At 43.3% G+C, this 18245-nt stretch overlaps 1 protein-coding gene across 1 annotated transcript in view; it reads right to left on the bottom strand.

Moving 5' to 3' along the window:
• The window catches only part of Xrcc5 (X-ray repair cross complementing 5), an 82930-nt gene that overhangs the window by 62634 nt on the left and 2051 nt on the right, over positions 1–18245 (bottom strand). The window contains exons 2-8 of the mRNA XM_048458974.3: positions 17451–17564; positions 14553–14736; positions 12757–12805; positions 11361–11483; positions 7540–7731; positions 2019–2133; positions 793–931 (exon numbers count right to left, since the gene is read on the bottom strand). Of these exons, the coding sequence (XP_048314931.3) occupies positions 793–931; positions 2019–2133; positions 7540–7731; positions 11361–11483; positions 12757–12805; positions 14553–14736; positions 17451–17564 (916 nt within the window). The remainder of the gene's footprint in view (positions 1–792; positions 932–2018; positions 2134–7539; positions 7732–11360; positions 11484–12756; positions 12806–14552; positions 14737–17450; positions 17565–18245) is intronic.

Here is an 18245-nt window from a genome sequence, read left to right as displayed (position 1 = left end):
CTAAAATCCACATTCTACGCTATGCTACTAAATTCAAACCTGTAACAGAAATCGTGAAGTATTCATTGCATTCTGTATATAATTCCGTCTACTACCAGCTTCAAACCATCCGATTCCCTCAAGCACTGAAATACATGCAGTAAGATATAGTGTCAGAGATGACGCTTTTGTCCAGGACTGGGAAATTAAAACAATACAAGTAGTGCACAACCTGGTAACCAGCTGATCCAAGCACCCAGGCTACCGTCTTAAGCATCATTTGGCATATGAGGATCTGAGCTCTTGAATATTCAGATATTCCCAGCTGGCTTCCAAATCTTCTGGATAAAGATGTCATCTAAACATACTATTTAAGGCAAACGGGTGAAGTGTATTTAGTACAACTTTAAAGAGCCTAGTGTGTGTAAGCCATGACAACAATCATAAATAATACTTTCCCCCTAAATGAGCACATCTGGTAGGATATAAATCTGGAATTGGCACTTGGAAGAATAAGGGGAAAGTTGCCTTGGTCCCTTTATATAAGCATCCTCCCAGCTAGTGAACCTACACTTTAAAATAAAGCCAAGTCCTAAGTCCTGTCACTTGACACACTTAAATTCGGAAGTATCTCCTAAGAGCCATCTTGCCCAAGTTCCCCCTGACCTACAGGACCCAGTGCAGGCAACCTTACTGTTGCCTCAGCTGCACCTCTGTGACTCTAAGAGACGTCTACAGCTCAACAGCTTAGGCTGCTTCCCACCCTTGAAGACAATCTTCCTTGGGCAAAAGCACAGATGCTTATTAACATACCTTGAATAGTGTCCTCTTTGGAAACTTCGGTTTCGTCATCGTCATTTAAGCAATAAACAGTTTCTTTCTGTACATCTTCCTTCTTTAGGGTTCTTGCATCCACAACTGTCCAGCTCTTTTTAATCTTCTCCTGCACGATCTATTTCCAGATGATAGTGGAAGGAGACATCAGGAGAGACAGCAGTGACTGCAGGATGGGAATCTAACGTACTCTGAACAATCACTCCAGCTGCGCAGTACTGAGCCTCTCCTTTCCTAGCATAGAAATGTTAGCTTACTTCAAAAGGGACTACCTTATAGCTGTCTCTATTCCCCTTTTATCCTCTGGTAATCAACAGGCACATAATGACTTCTGAATACACGTATTTTCTATAGAAAACCCTCAAATTACCTAGCTAAGAGAGGCCATACATTTTCCCATAGTAAGAAAGGGAGAAGTCAAACAGGAGACAGAAAATAAGAGAGTGTATACTCTTCCACAGTCACACTCTTCCGGCCTCAACAGAAACTAGAACAACTCGGAATTACCTCCATGGTTCTTAGGATGTGTTTGGGAATTAAGCCCTTAAACATACAAAAATATGCCTGTATATTTGTTTCTAAGATTTAATTCTCTTTATCAGCATGCATTTAAAGAGGGGAGAAAGCAGAGAAGCTGTGTTGAAGCACAGGATCAGGTTTCTCCTCAGATGGGAGCTGACGTCATCGCCGAAGGCGACTGTCCACTCCTGAAAGCGAGCTATGACATCGGAGCACACGTGAGTGATGGCCCACACCCTGACACGAGCATGTCAACACCTCTGGCATTCTGTAGATGCTGCCACTGTAGGGCGGCTACTGACTGACTTAGGTGTGACCACGTCTCCAGAGCTCGTGTGCTACCCACATCCCTGCTACGATGCGCAGTGACAAGTTAATCCATCACGCTTCCTTTCTCCTCAAAGAAAAAAGAGACAAAGGCCTGCGTTCCTGGTTAACAATCAATTATCAGCTCAGCGAAAGAGAAAGAGGAGGGAATCAAGCCATATTATAAGTAATTCTCAAAACTTCTCCTCGTATGCCTTTTAGATGAAAAGCTAAACGGAGATGAAATCAAAAGGCAGAGGAGCTACGAAGGCAGTAATTATACACTGAATGGCTCACACATGAATTGTCAGCATCTTACATAAGTGCATTTATCCGCTCGGTAACACTGCTTTGAAAATGAATATATGTTCACTACCTACCGATTTATAGGCTACAATCTTTATAGACAAATCGGGGCCGATGGTCAGCTGGCAGGGCCAGGGCATGGAGCGCCTCTCAATCTTCTTAAAGACCGACAGCTGCTGTAGACTCTCACTTAATAAAGGAAAACACATAATGAAAGACCCAATTTTCCAATGTTCATTTGGACTAGATGGTTTACTTATTTCACTAGACAGAGAAGAGAGCTGCTGTTGACTATAAAGAGAGAAACCTCAAGGGGCGGCAGGAAAATGCCAGTCGTGGTTGGGAAGGAGCCAGAGGCAGTGAGCTGGCTTGGGGAGTAGTAGAGCTCAAACCACCTGCCTGACAGGAAAACCTACCCTGCCCTCCTCTAGTCAATCATTCCTCTCAGCTCCCCAGGGATTCCCAATGTCTACTCAGAACCAAGCACACCTTGAGGATATGATAAAAGCACATTCACCATGAGTTGAGACACAAGGCAAGGCACTCACCTACTCCCAGAAAACAACATACAAGAGGCTAAGAGCCCCGGTTCCAGTAGCAAAGGAAGGGCACCGGGCTAAGCATCACTTCTCACAGTTCATTAGTTAATGCCAACTCCCCTAAGTAAAAGACATGATGCTCTATATGCACACACCAGAGAGCGTTACACAAAGACTACCCGGGGACAAAGGAATCAGCAGTCTGTTTGATCTTTATGTAAAGTAGGTAACTGTACAGTGTTTAATGGTGAGAAGGGCCAGAAGAAAGTAAATGTGATGTAGACTGACGCTTCATTTCAACAAGGGTGAAACTTGCCTAGTTGTATTTGCCTCTAATCAAACACAACAGAAGACTGCAGGAGAGGTGGAATTTGAGGTGTTCACTTAAAGAGAAAAAGGAATGAATGGTCTTGGTCTAATATATGCGAAGTGTCCAATCCAGCCCTTATGACTGATGTCCACGAAAGAAGAATCTATAAGTGGTGAGAACTACTCTACGCTACCCACCGAGTTAGAGACAGAGAGATCTCAACAGACTCCAAACCTCAGAACCACGTCACATCAAGCAGAAGTTGTTCTGCCTGAACCCTACTTCCGAAGTCCACAGTGCACCAAAGCCAACTTGATCATGTCTGCACAAGACCTAATCTGTCTCGTGAGACATTACTAGTCCATTCAAGACATCATGAAGTATGGATTCCGTACCTGGGATTTTTTAAAAATTTTTTTATATAAAAATAATTTCCCACAGCCTTATTCCTTCCAATTAAAACTTTTGCCTGAAAGTTCACTCTCTAGTCTTAGTTTTTATTTCTAGCATCACCAGGACAAAGACCAAATATGTGCAATATCAGAGAAACTCAATTTGAAAATCCACTTAATCATAATTAAAACAGAATAGTCACTGTCTTTGAATGACAAAGTTCTATCTACACACAAGACCCAGAACCCAAGTGTTTTAAAGCACTAAGACATGCACAGCCAATAAGTTATCTGCTAGCTGGGGAAGGGAAGATACCTTAGAAAATAGTGGGTTTATACAGGCTCATAGCACGGTAGCTTAAGGTATGTGTTCCCACAGTTCAGAGAAAAACAACACATCTGCACACAGTGTGACAAGGATGTGTGCTAAGTCACAGCATCTCATTTTATAGGGTTCCTCACTAATTCCTTTGGTGACCCCTTGAGAAATTACAATTCCATTCCATTTACCAATAATTTCAAAGGTTTCCATATTTAGAAAATCACGATGTGGTTCTTGTCAACTACTGATCTCCAGAAATTCTTAAAAATTGTAGCTGAGAATACAACAGCTGTAGACCGTTGCTGACCTACTTCAGTGGAGAACTTTGCTTCCACTCCTGAATTTCATGTACCTACAGACGGATGGAATTAATTCCTAAACAAAGGCAGCATTATCCCTGAGACTCTGGATCAACACAGGCTGACTGCTTGGCAAACTACTGTACAGCCACCTTTGCCAAGTGTGACTCCTCAAACAGATGACAGTAGATACAATACAAACCTTCCCAGATTCTCTGCTCAAAATAAGTATATATCCAACTCTAGCCAAGAACAAGATGGATAACAGAAATGGTCTCTTCCACAGTATCTATAGACAGATGAAAAAAAAGTTTCTTTTATTGTTATATGGGGGTTATTTTATTGTACCTCAGGGATTTCATTGTTTAAAAAAAAATCACTTGCCTTTCCAGCACCAAGGTGAACATTTCCCTTCATGATGACAACATTGCAATAATACTGGCTTTGAACTGTTTGATTTTGGTTGTTTATCTATGTGAGAGGGGTTTGTTTTTATTTGTTATAACAGGACTTGGTCAAACTATTTACTGATTTAAAGCAGCAGGTTCTCAACCTGTGGGTGGAGACACCTTTGGGATGGAACAACCCTTTCACAGGGTGCACACATCTGATATATTTACATTACAATTCACAACAGTAGCAAAATTACAGTTATGAAGGAGCAACAAAATAATTTTATGGTTGGGGGGTCACCAAAACAATGAAAAACTATATTAAAGGGTCATAGCATTAGGAAGGTTGAGCATAAAGTTAGAGAAAAAAAAGAAGCCTCAAATTAAAACCCATGTTATACACTCCCTTGATGCTCTCTAAAATTAGTATCAAAAAGTAAAGGAGCACTGACAGTCTCAGACACGACACCACTTTTCCCAATTACAAATGGTTCTTGCTGGTACAGCCACTATGGACATCAGCGAGAACAAGAGCTATGGAGCTGCATCACTCCGAGGCATCCGCATCCCACACTCTACCACAGACACACCTGCACATCCGTGTTTATTGCTGTTTCAGTTACAACAGTAAGGAAAGGAACCAGCCTAGACGTCCATCCATTTATAAATGGATAATGAAAATGTGGCACACATACACAATAGAATTTTATTCAGCTTTAAAGAGCATTGGAATTATAAAATCTGCAAGAAAGTGGCTAGAATTAAAAATATATTAAATGAGATAATCCAGGATCTGAAAGATACATAATATAAATTCTTTCATACATGGATCTGTGCTTCTCATTTTTATATATGTACATTTATGTAGGAAATGAGTTTACAGGGCCTGGGAAACCAGAAAGAGCCCATGAGAGGGTTAAAAAAAAGAGGCCTAAATTGTGTGTGTGTGTGTGTGTGTGTGTGTGTGTGTGTGTGTGTGTGTGTATACAACAGAACATATTATGGGGGTGGAAGAGGAACACTAAGAGTGGAAATGTTTACGTGGAGGTAGAGATGGGAGGCTATGAAATGAGATAGTAAACCCAAACTAAAGATGTTTAGGAGGCTGGAGAGATGCCTCAGGGATTAGGAGCACTGGCTGCTCTTGCAGAGACCCTGGTTCACAGCACCCACATGGTGGCTCACTACGGTTTGTAACTCTAGTTCCAGGAGATCTAATGCCTTCTTCTGACTTCTGTGGGCAATGGATATGCATGTGGACCCATACATACATGCAGGCAAAACACACAGATAAAGTAAAAAGTAGTATAAGGAAACCTACTGCTCTATAAGCTAATTAAAAGACAGAACTTTAAAGAGTTTGAGTGGAGAGGTTCAGGTCTCATGTGTGAGTGATAAAACTGTCCCAGAAGTCAGGCGTTACTAAATGAAAATCCCAGGGGCAGGTCACCTCCCTATGAATTATTGGTAAGGCAAACCCCTGAGGTCCGCAGGACAATAGGGCTATTGCCATTATTGTTTGTTGCACAACAGAACCATGTGGTAAGACTATTGCAGAAGGTACCATGTGCTTTGGCTGCAGAACATAAAGAAAGCAAACCAGTGCTGAGTGTGAAGCCTGTGCCCTGCTGTCCGCTTGTCTGATGCTGGAAGGACAGTCACCAACAGTCTTACTCAGTCCACTATGCAGACACTGTGTATTGTAATACTGACATGACAGGCTCAGTGATATAACAGTGGCATGACTATTATGGTGACCAACCCCTACATGTTTGAATTTAAAGTACAGTCCACAGGAGAAAAGCCACGTTTGGAACTGCAAGCCTGATCAAAAGCCTATGGCTACAGAAGTCATAGGTCCTAGTGAAAAAGCTACTACTGTTTTGCTAAGTGGACATGATGTCCACCTCAAACCGTCTTCTTGTAGAATATTATTTTCAGGTGTGTGACTTTTGTTTATGCTGCATTTGTTTAACTCTGTGAAAGTGTGATTCTTTGCCTGTCTAAAATACTGACGGTCCTAATAAAGAGCTGAGTGGCCAATAGCGAGGCAGGAGCAAGGACAGGTGGGGTTGGCAGGAAGAAATAGAACTCTGGAAGAGGAGAGGAGCAAGAGAGAAGGAGGAGGACATCACAGCCAGCCGTGGAGTAAGAGTGAAAGGAAGATATATAGAAGTAAGAAAAGGGAAAAGCCCAGAGACAAAAGGTAGATGCGTTAATGTAAGTTAGAAAAACTGGCAAAAAACAAGCCAAGTTAAGGCCAGACATTCATAACTAAAAATAAGCCTCTGTGGGAACTTGACGTTGGATCCCCAAAAAGCCAAAAGAGTAAAACATCATACTACAGTTTGGCATACCAGTGTGGGTCTGTATTTCCATGCAGGCCTGAGAAAGCAAAAAACGGAAACAAAAAAAAGTATATGGCTCCTTTAAGATTTTATGCCTGCTGGTGAGCCCATGAGCAGCCAGTAAGTTAAGTAGGAATGAAAAGCAAAGTAAAAATGTCTGCCATAGCACATGCATGGGCATTCTAGAGTTCTAGGAAGGGTGAATGCAGTTCCTGATTGCACATCTCCAACCTGGCTACCTGCTTTAGGCGTGGCTTTCACAACCAAACCTGAGAGTGCGCAGAGCCGGTTTACAGAGCGCACAGAGGATCAGACGTAGCTTAGCGGTCTACAGTTGGCTCGGTCAAAAAGACTACAGACACCTGGTAAAGGAGATCCAGACAGATCTCTAAATAGATTCCAGTGTGTTTTACAAGTTTAAGATGAAAAGAAAATGGATATAGGTAGTTATAGGAAAAAATAAATAGTTTTAAAAAAATAAAGTCTTTAAAGAGAAAGTAAAAATAATATAAGAGGAAAAAAAGCCACAAGGAGTCTGGATTCTTTATGCCATTATATTGATTTTGAATTTTTTGATTGCTGAAAAGCAAAGGACAGTGGCTGAGAGACCTGGAATCGAAAGAGGGACTGCTGAAATAAACCAGTCTATAGACTTTAGGAATAATCAATATGTACTAATAAAAGAACTTAAGAATAAAGACAATGGGTTTTGTAACTGTATGAAGAGAGTGGCGCAGAGATGAAATCTAGCACTGCATTTCTGAAGCATCTATACACTCCCTCCTAAACCTCAGTGACATAAGTGAGCACCCTGTGCAAACCTGACCAATAAAAGGGAGGTTAAGGGTGGGTTTGAGACTTTAATTCACAACACTTATTAAAGAATGACTGCTAAGTCGAGAACGACTCAGAAAAGAAAAGCATCGGGAAGACCTCTGAGCAAAGAATCCACGTGGGAAGATTAAAGTTGCCGCCAGTGGCTCCATGTCTTACCTGAAGGAATAGATCTCATCCAGCCCGTCTTCACCTTCCAGAGACACCATCACCCTCTCCACCATGCGGATGCCTTCCTCTTGCTGCTTAGTCACCCCTTTCTGAGGGAGGGACGGTCCACGGAGGTCCAAGCCCAGGCCACCATCTCCTCTGCTCCCAGCCTCACTGCTCTTGCAGACCGCAAAAGGCAGACTTTCAGGAAAGACCACCAGGAAAGAAGGTTAGTTTGGGTTCCAAGTCTGGATTCCAACTCTGTGACTGTCACAACACACGAGGAAGTCGCCTGCCTGCAAGTCAACCTTATGCAACGCCATAATTTTGTCTGTCAAGTGGCGCGCATCCACCTGAGGATTATTTAAGCTTTAAATTTCTAAAACTTCTTGGATGCGGTAACAAGGGAAACTGGCTGACACAACCAAGTAACTAAAGGGCAGGCTCTCTGGGTGGCAATGGAACGGCCGGGTCCTGGGAGCGCACTACTACCTCTCCATGTCACCTCATCTGCTTTGTACTGCTTTCTCTCTCAGAATGGCCTCTTCCACGCTGCTCTACTCTGGACTGTGCCCCCAAATTTCTTATGATGAAATTTAAGTATGAGGGGGGTCAGCAGGTGACTATTGTGATGGTGGAACCCTGAGTTTTATGCAAGGGACTAGAGATGGCACCCTTTAGCCTTTTCTGTCCTGTCATGTAACACTCACAGCATCCTCTGGGAGGATGTAACACTCACAGCATCCTCTGGGAGGATGTAACACTCACAGCATCCTCTGGGAGGATGTAACACTCACAGCATCCTCTGGGAGGATGTAACACTCACAGCATCCTCTGGGAGGCAGACATCTCCCACCAAAGACCAGCCCTGTGCTGGCACTGTGAGCTCAGACTTCCTTCCTCCAGACCTCTGCAAGGGCGGGGGGGGGGGGGGGGGGGGAGCTGTCTGTTTGTAAATTCCCTCCCCTGTATTGCACAGCCATAGCAATCGACTGAGGCAAGCTCACATTGCCCAGCTCTACTATCTACAAAGGACTCAGGGTTCAACCCGCTGATTTCAAACGTTTACAGATATCAGAGATCAACAGGAGGGATTTAGAAGAACTCATTGAAGGTCACGAAAGCCACAGGCTAAAGTTCAGGAAGGAACGCTTCCTAGAACAAGCGTTCCAGGCAATGCACTAAGAACACCAGAGCACTGGGGAGGTCACCAACAATCCCTCAGAGTTCCTATGGGGATTTAATAAGGACATGAAGCTGAGGACATGTGGCCAGTGATAGAGTGGTTGCCTTGCATACACGAGGTCCTAAACCAACCCCAACACTGCAAATAATCACAATAATAAATAAGAGGCTGTGAAACATAAACTACTTAAAAATTCAAATGTTATTGTACACATTAAAATCTTATACAGAAGCTGGGCGTGGTAGCACATGCCTTTAATCCCAGCACTTGAGAAGCAGAAGCAGGTGGATCTCTGTGAGTTCAAGGTTAGCCTGGTCTACAAAGTGAGTTCCAGGATGGCTAGAGAAACTCTGTCTCAAAAAAACAAAAAGAAAAAAGAAAAAAGATCTTATATAGAAATAGAATATTGCTAGAGAGAAGTCCAATTCTATTATGTTTCTCTCTAGTTATTTGTTTGAAATGAGGCTAACTCCAGGTTAGGATTGATAATAACAAAACATATTAATAACCAGAGGTTAGGGAGATGGCTCACTGGTTAAAAGCACTTGTTACTCTTTCAGAGGACCCATTTTGGTTCCCAGCACCCACATGGTGGTTTATAACCATGTGCTACTCCAGTTCCCAGGACCCAATATCCTGTTCTGGTCTCCACAGGCACCAGGCACACATGTGGTACACAGACATACATGCAAACAAGACATCCAAACATAGAAAATAAAAATTAAGTTTAAAACATTAAATGATCAATCTATATGCAAACTGAAAGACACCCAAATACATGTTGGCATAATATCACATCTGGTAATTTAGATATGATTTCATCTAAACAATAGCATTGATTTCTCATATACTAAGGCAATGGGGACTTATGTTTCCACTAAGAATTAAAACAAGTGAAATGAAATAACTGAACCAGAGTCACCCAGTCACCTAACTGACAGGGTGACACTCTTGGGCTATAGCATACCACCTTACTTTATTCCTGCAAACCAGAGGGCTGAATTAGGTAATCTTTTCCATTCTCCCAACACTCTGTAGGTCACCCTTATACAATGGATACTTTAAAGACAATCAATCATTCGGCTTGCTATACTCAAAATAAGGCTTTCTGGGTAACCTTTCTCTCCACTTTCTTAGCATGAGCCACAAGACCTGTATTCACATCAAGCTAAAGCACTTCCCACCTGCACGGCAGACACTCTGCATCAGGTGCCGACGGTTACTGTAGCATCAACCAAGAAGACACAAATAATGTGAAGGTGAAGCATAAGGAAATCTACCCTAGAAAAAGTTACAGTAACAATTTCTATTTGTTGCTGCATTTGGACAGAGGAAGCGAAAACCTATGCCCACAGAACAGTATGTTTTAAAGGAAACTAAGGTGATGGTGATGCACGGATATACCGGACAGCAGGCGCTGGTCTGCAGTACAGGAAGAAAACATTTAAGAAAACATTTCCGAGGGGCGGAAGGCCACCAGACAACTAACAGGCAAGCGGAAGAAAGGACCGCCTTCCTTCTGCGTATCCTACTCTGGTACTCATTTCTAAAAGAGAAAGAGCAGCTCTTTCAAGTGACATCGCAGAAGTGCAGTACATTAGGCCTCAAACACGAGGCCTCCTGAGACCACGAGCAGGAAACTGGGCTAAGCCGGCTTCTGAAGTGCCGAGAGAACCTCGGGTCTGCGAGAAGTGTCACTTGACAAGCACTTAACTTCTCTGAAGCGCCATCTTAACAAGCGCCAGTTTGGTGGGCTCTTCTGTACAGTCCCACAGGAAGATGTGCCCAGCAGTCTTAAGTCGGGCATACATGCATGCAAGAGGGGTTCTTAACTCCCTATGGTAGGCAGTCTCAGAGGCCAATGGCGCCCACTCTGAACACTTCTTAGTGCAGGGCTCAATTTGAAAGATGAACGTCCCTGATCAGATTAATAATTCAACATCCTATAGCATTACTCTGCTCCAGCCAAAAATAGGACAAGAAGAAATGGGTTTTAAATGCAGCAGGAAGGATTAGCGTAGTGACAAGAATTTTTTAGTGGGGATGTATGAGAAAGAAAGTAAATGTTAGAGAGGAATTCAAGTTACTGTGAGGTGAAGGGATCTCTTCCTTATCAACTATAAAATACACATTTTTCTCCCCAAATCTTATAGCACACATAAAAAATTACATTTTATTATGTGTCTGCACCCTGAGAAAGGGTTAAATATAGACATTACATAGCTATGAATTGATTCCTAACGTTACGCTTTGTCTACCCTCAGCCTACTGCTGTCTTTAGACATTATTCTCTGAGCCACGTGAGAAATCAACTATCATATAAGTCTGTTAATGTCGTCTATGCAGACAGGAAATAAACCGAACATCCTCAAAAGATGTTTTTCTAATTCCTTGATCTTTTTAGGTCTAAAATCTGTAATTTGCTATCAAGCTCAGTTTCCCTGTATCACTACTTCATTTATCTTTATCATCACAGCTCAAACAGTTCCATGGACACAAGTATAATTGATAGGTGGCCAATCGGTCACCTACCTGGCAGATTCCTACTTAGCCGAAAGAGGAGGTTCCTGTAAGTCATCTACACAGGGCCCTGCTCACTGCATAAAGGAACGAGATTTCCTACACATTACTCTTGAGCTCTTACAAGAACTGCAGGGAGATGCCAGATTTCTTCAAGTTACAAATGATGACATCCAGTTGATCTTGGCTGAACGGGCTGCTGAGGTCAGTGAACACTTCAATGTGCTTCTTCCCAAACTTCTTCCCTCTAAAAGACAGAGTGGTCACATTAGGAAGCATTCTCTGAGGGCTAGGGAGACGGCTCAGCAGATAAGGACGGCTGCCCTGAAAGCCTGGAGCCTGAGTTCAGTCACCAGAACTTACACAGGAAGAAGAGAACTGACTCCCAGGTTGTCATCTGGCTCCACACGTGTGCTGTACATGTGCATATGCACACACAAACACACACAAATACAAGAATACCAAAAAAGGTGATTTTTGATTATTGCTGTTGTTGGTTTTTCTTACACAGGGTTTCTCTGTGTAGCACTGGCTGTCCTGGAACTCACTCTGTAGACCAGGATGGCCTCGAACTCACAGAGACCCACCTGCCTCTGTCTCCCTAGTTCTGAAAAAAGGATGATTTTAAAGAAAATATTCTTTTGAATTTTTTTCTAGGAGCGGAAATTGGTCATTGAGCAAGAGGCTAACGACTGAATATAGATATACTGATAAGTGTGATTATACTCTCAAAGTCCACCTACGTCCACATACTCTTAATGCTCAGTTAAGTTCCCATTAAATACATAACCAACTTTATATGGTTCACACTTGGCTCAGCATTACAAAATATAATATTCTTGTCCCCTAGCTCTGATTCATAGCACTGTAGTTTAAAACAATCCCTTCCCCCACCCCATGCCTGTACTTCCCTCCCCCACCTCCTACCTCCACCCTCACCCTGCCTCAGAATGTAAACAAGGCACTCTCAGGTGTTTGAAGATGTCAGCCCAGCACCTTCACTTTCCAAATGTCCTGCTGGGGTCCTAAACATGGGATTAGCTGCAGGATTTTGCAGAGGATTCAGACTGAGCTAAAGTGATCCAGATTCAGACCTGGGATGTCAGCACAAAACGGCTTTCCTAACAAAGCACCCATGTGTTCAAGGGCACACACATTTCAAGACACAGTAATTAAACAAATAATGGTCAGGATGTTGACTACAATTACTGTGTACAGCATAACAATCACTATAGATCACATCACTTAGTTCTTTTAAAGATTTGGGGTAATTAGTTTAAGTCAAATAAGAAAACTGAAAGATGCCAAAGCTCATTCTCCCAGAGAAACTCCCACCAAATGTGGTCCTTCCTTTTAAACTTTCTACAACTAGAAAAGTGGGCATTGAGTTCTGCCAAAAAGTCTTCCTGCTAGACTAGCAAGCTACTGTGTTAACAGCAAACCATACAGAATACTGAACACAGCAGCTCAAGCTCTCCCCAGAAGGCCTCACGTCTGGACACCTTAGGTGAGACACTCACATGGTTTCCCGCTGAATCAGATCCATGCACACGATCAGGGCGTCCAGGACTCAGCTGGTTAAGGGCAGGAACAGAGCAGTTTCTCCCAGGAAAGCCCCCTCTACTGACAACGGTAGACAGTGGGTGACTTGGAAAGGCTTGCCCCTGTGCCCCCTTCCAGATTTTACTTCATAAATGCTATCTATCAATGTATACATCCTGACAAGTAGTGCGAAAAAGAAAATAAACACAAAAGAGTTCATGCACATTGTTTTAACAAGAACATGTCATTTAACAATGTCTAGAACCCTATTTAGTAATCATCATCCATTCTTAAATACGGAGCAGGTCATAACACATCATTTGCATGTCACTCCAAACACAGCAGCACCTCCCAGTGGTCAAGAGAACCACTACTAATCATTTAGGGAAAAATACTAATACACCCTTAAAATTAGGACCCCACTCTTGGGTGTTGTGGGGGGGATGGTGAGACAGGGTTTCATTTCATAGCTAATTTTTTTGTTTTGGTTTGGTTTGGTTTTTGAGACAGGGTTTCTCTGTGTAACAGCTCTGTCCTGAAACTAGCTCTTGTAGACCAGGCTGACCTCCAACTCACAGAACTTCACCTGCCTCTGCTTCCCAAATACTGGGATTAAAGGCGTGCGCCACCACCACCACCAGGCTCACGGCTAATCTTGATTGTCAACGTGACACACCTGAGAGGCCAAACCTCCGCTGAAAACTGTCTGCCATCAGATTAGCTGCTGAGGTGACTGTGGGACATTTTCTTAGTTACCAAGGGATGGAAGAGGGCCCAGACGGTGGGCAGTACCGTCTCTGGGCAGGTGGACCTTAAATAAGGTAGCTGAACCAGAGCCTGGGGAGAAAGCCAGTAAGCCGCGTTCCTCTCTTGGTTTGTGCTTCAAGCTCCTGCCTGAGCTCTTGCACTGGCTTCCTTCCAGAATGGACTATAACCTGTAAGCTAAAATAAACCCTTTCCTTCTCAAGTTGATTATGGTCAGTGTCTTACCACACCAACAGAAAAGAAAATTAGAACAAGCCTCTGGGAGATATGAGAAATCTCAACTTGACTATTAACGTGATTTTGTGGCATAAAAACATGCTTCAGAAGGGCAGAGAAAGTTAATGCCATACTCTTCTGAATATACATTTCTCATCTCTGTGGTGGTCTGAATGAAAATGGCTCTCAGAGGTTCATAGGGAGTGACACTATTTGAAAGGATTGGGAGGTGTGGCCTTGTTGGAGGAAGTGTGTCACTAAGGGTGGACTCTGGGGCTCCCAATGCTCAAGCCAGGCCTGTGCACCGGGATGTAGAACTCTCAGCTACTCCATCACCCTGTCTATCTGTGTGCTGCCTTACTGTCCACCTTGAAGATAATGGACTAAACCTCTGAACTGTGAGCCCCAGTGAAATGTTTTCCTTCTAAGAGTGGCCGTGGTCATGGCGACTCTTCACAGCACTAAAACTCTAAGCCAAGCTCCAAACACACCGACAAGCATAGCATCAAGCCCTCTCCTCAGTCCACACTGCACTCCTTCCCTATGATTCCCCTACCCTACACTTCCCAACCTCTCAATACCACAAGGAACAGAAAGAGCAAGAGACCAGAAGGCCTGAAGCTGGGCATTAATAACTAGTTAGCTAATTCCATATTAATTCCCCTCCCTCTCTTCCTCAGGGAAAACATGCCCAGATGTTCAGAGCTGAAACTCTGGGAGAGCCTCACCAAACTGAACTGTGATTTTCCAGATAACTGGAAATTTCTTGACTTCTTGGGCACAAAAAGGATACAGTCAGCTTGTCGAGAGCCTGGTTGGATTTTGCTTTCGATGTCTTCCAGCAAATCAAAATCTGGTAGCATCAGGTGTCTGTGCACTGTGATGTTCTGGTACTGGTCCTCACCAGCAAGGGCATTATTTGTGCTGTCTGTACCAAAGAAGACTAAAGCAATCTCATCCTTGCTCTCGGAAAATACCTAGGACGGAACATCCAAAAGTTGAAGACTGTATGCGAGCAGCCTAGAAGGAAAGGAAACCTAACCTTCAAGGGGCAGGAAGATCATATCTCATTAGAAAGGTTCCCCAGGCCACCTGATATTACTGAATGAACATGGGACTTACTAGCAATGACAATTAGGTTCTAAGCAGAATTTCTTTCTAATTTTTAAAAAATCATTTTATTATTATATCTAGATGGATGTTTTGTCTGTGTGTATGTGTGCTTACATTCATGCCTGGTACCCCAGAAAGAGTATGGTTCACCGGGAACTAGAGTTACAGATAGTTGTGAACCACCATGTGGGTGCTGGGAATGGATCCCAGGTCCTCTGGAAGAACAGTCAGTGCTCTTAACCTCTGAGCAGTCTCTTAGGCCACTAAGCAGATATTTTATTACCTACAGACTTCTTTTCATTTCAGCACAAATAAGCATGCACACTTCATTCTCCTTCTGCTCCCGACTTTATGCTAGATGTGACTAGCGGTTGCTAGTTCCTGTCTCCACTTCCTTAGAACCATGGGCTCCAGCCTGGAACAGTGACCTGAAATGAACCCTTTCTTCTCTAAGCCATTTTTCATTAGGCTTTTGTTGTTTTGGTTTTTTTTTTCTTTCTACCAGCAACAGAAATTAAACTGGGACTGCTGTCTTTGAGGCAGAGTCCTTTCCTATATCCCATGTTGGCTTGAAACTCACTGTGCAGCCCATGCTGACCTCATCTGTGCCAGCCTCCTGAGGAATGAGGTTACAGGCACACACCACCACACCCGGGTTACGGAGCTACGTTATTCCTCAAAGTGACTGCCTGATCACTTTCTTACTTTGACACAGGGCACTGAAGCATTACGTTACATGTCCCCATGATAGCCACCATGCATTCCTTTCCTCCATACATTTGCAGGCTATGTCTTAATTTAAAAAAAAAAAAAGTCTAATTCTCTCTCCATCCTTAGTTGTGAGCTGGCCTTAATGACTTACTAGCAAATACAAAACAACAAAAAGGCATTCTGGGAAACTGGGTGTGGTGGAGCATGCCTTTGATCCCAGCACTCAGGAGGCAGAGGCAGAAGGATCTCTGTGAGTTCAAGGTCAGCCTGGTCTCCAGGACAGGACAGCTAGAGCTACAAAAAAAAAAAAAAAAAAGCCATTCTGGGACTTCTAAAGCTAGACCATAACAACCATAGGCAGGTCCTCTGGGAATTACTTCCTCTTAGAATACTCCTTAGAAGTAGTGTAGCTGTTACCAGCTGGGCAGTGTAGTGAAGGCTTTTAATCCCGGCACTTGAGAGGCAGAAGCAGAGGCAGGCAGATCTCTGTGAGCTTGAAGCCAGCCTAGTCTACAGATTGAGTTCCAGGACAGCCAGGGTTACACAGAGAAACTCTATCTCAGAAAAAAGGAAGAGAAGAAGAAGAAGAAAAAGAGGAGGAGGAGGAGGAGGAGGAGGAGGAGGAGGAGGAGGAGGAGGAGGAGAAGGAGAAGAAGAAGAAGAAGAAGAAGAAGAAGAAGAAGAAGAAGAAGAAGAAGAAGAAGAAGAAGAAGAAGAAGAAGAAGAAGAAGAAGAAGAAGAAAGTAGCTGCTACCTTGTGAGGCTCCCAAACTGCACAAAGAGGCTGTACGTGAGGGGTCTCTGACGGGCAAACCCCAGCTGAGCTCACAGCTGCCATGAAGCATCATTCAGAGAGCTGTGGGCCGCCATCTTGGACATCCACACCAAGTGAGCCTTCAGATAACTCCAGCCCCAGCCTCTGTCCATGTGCAATGGTGTAAGAGGTGTCATGGGAAAAAAATCTACCAAAATGGCAGCTTACGCCTATAATTCCAGGAATTGGGAGGCAGACATGAGAACTGGGAGTTCCAGGCCAGCCTGAGTTACAAGGAAAGACCCTTCTCAATTAGAAAAAAAAAAAAAAAGTTGGAGGTAAAAGTGGGTGTGAAGGCTAATATTGCCAAGTTGATATGAGCTACAAATCTCTGAGTTATCTCGATTAACTGAGGTAGGAAGACTAACCCTACCTCCTGAGTGCTGGAGTCCTGGGCTAATCAACAAGAAGAAAGGGAGCGGAACTGTAGCCTTTGCCTGGCCTCCTTCTGTTCCCTAACTGCAGATGTAATGCGACCAGTGGCCTTAAGCTCTTATGACCATGACTTCCCAGCCATGGCTGCTGGACTCTGAACTGTGACCAAAATAAGTCTTTCTATATTTAAGTTTCTTTTCAAGTTTTTGTTGCAGCAACTAATGGAAAGGGGATTGGAAACCCCCCACCTGAGCCTACCTCATTATCCCATTAAACCCGCCAACCATGAACAACTCCTTCCTAAGGTCATTAAGATTCTAAGCTTGGGGTAGTTTGTCATGTACTGAACAATAACTGGGCTAGGCACAAACACAATGAAGGGCTTGCTGAAGATTATGGGGTCAGTGAATGACAGAGTAAAGCAAATCATCTGATTCCAGGAAGTGTTCTTTTAAACATTTTATATTGCCTTTTGTTTCTGCTTACAACTGTCGCAGCTAACAAGGGGCCAGATCAGGAAAAGCAAATAATACCAGGCTCTGGTGGTAGGGCAGGCTTGAGTAGATTCTGCAACACACAGGCTGGAAATACTGAGGACGCCAGGGTCTTATGCTAGGCACTGAAGGCAATGAGTGTTCAAAACATGGCTTATAAGCTTAAAGTTAATCTGAAACTTACCTGTCGTTGGACAAACATGGTCATCACTTTCTTTGCTTGTTCAAACGGGGATTCCTCACCGGGAAAGGAGTTACCCATGGCAACCCCCACGTCCAGACACAGCACAACAGCCGCCTAGAAACAAGTCCCAAAAATAAAGTATCTAAGAAAGAAAGAAGTTATCAGCAAAGATTCTGCTGGTATGTAGAAGAGGACCGATAAAAGGGACACGTGCTATAGACAGAATGCATGTCAGACATACAACGTTCCACTCTGGAGGACCTGTGAAGGGCCAACTATTCCCTAAAAGCCAGCTAGACGAAGGAGTCAATCCTGTGAGTAATAAAGTCACAGTCACAAGCAACGGCACCAGACCATTCAATCATACACTGGAACTCTCTTGAGTTTCTTTTCCTATTACTGGGTCTTTTCACATCAATTACCATAACCAAAACAATCTCCCCACAGGCAGGCCCAGAGGCCCATCTTGCCTGTGATTCTACAGTTTGTCAAACTGGTGAGTAATACTATCACAGGGGCTAAGGAAACAAAACAAACTAAATGCTAAATGGACACATGTGAAGCTTTACGTGTTTTACATACAAAATGTATTCAACTATAAACTTCAAAAGACCTGAGCTAAAAACTCATAATTTTAAAGTAAATTAGAGGTTTGAGTCAACAAGGCGATATGGCTGCAACATTCTAGCCTCACAAGCATGTTAAGTTTTATCAGCACTATAATGTATTCAAGACACTAGATTAGCAATCCGAAGATCTGGGTTCTAGTCCCATCTCCACTAACAAATTAGTTCT

This window comes from Myodes glareolus, chromosome 1 (assembly GCF_982192425.1).
Source record: "Myodes glareolus chromosome 1, mMyoGla1.1, whole genome shotgun sequence".
Lineage (NCBI taxonomy): Eukaryota > Metazoa > Chordata > Mammalia > Rodentia > Cricetidae > Myodes > Myodes glareolus.
The sequence above is the reverse complement of the archived record's forward strand: the minus strand, read 5'-3'. Positions and strand labels throughout refer to the sequence as shown.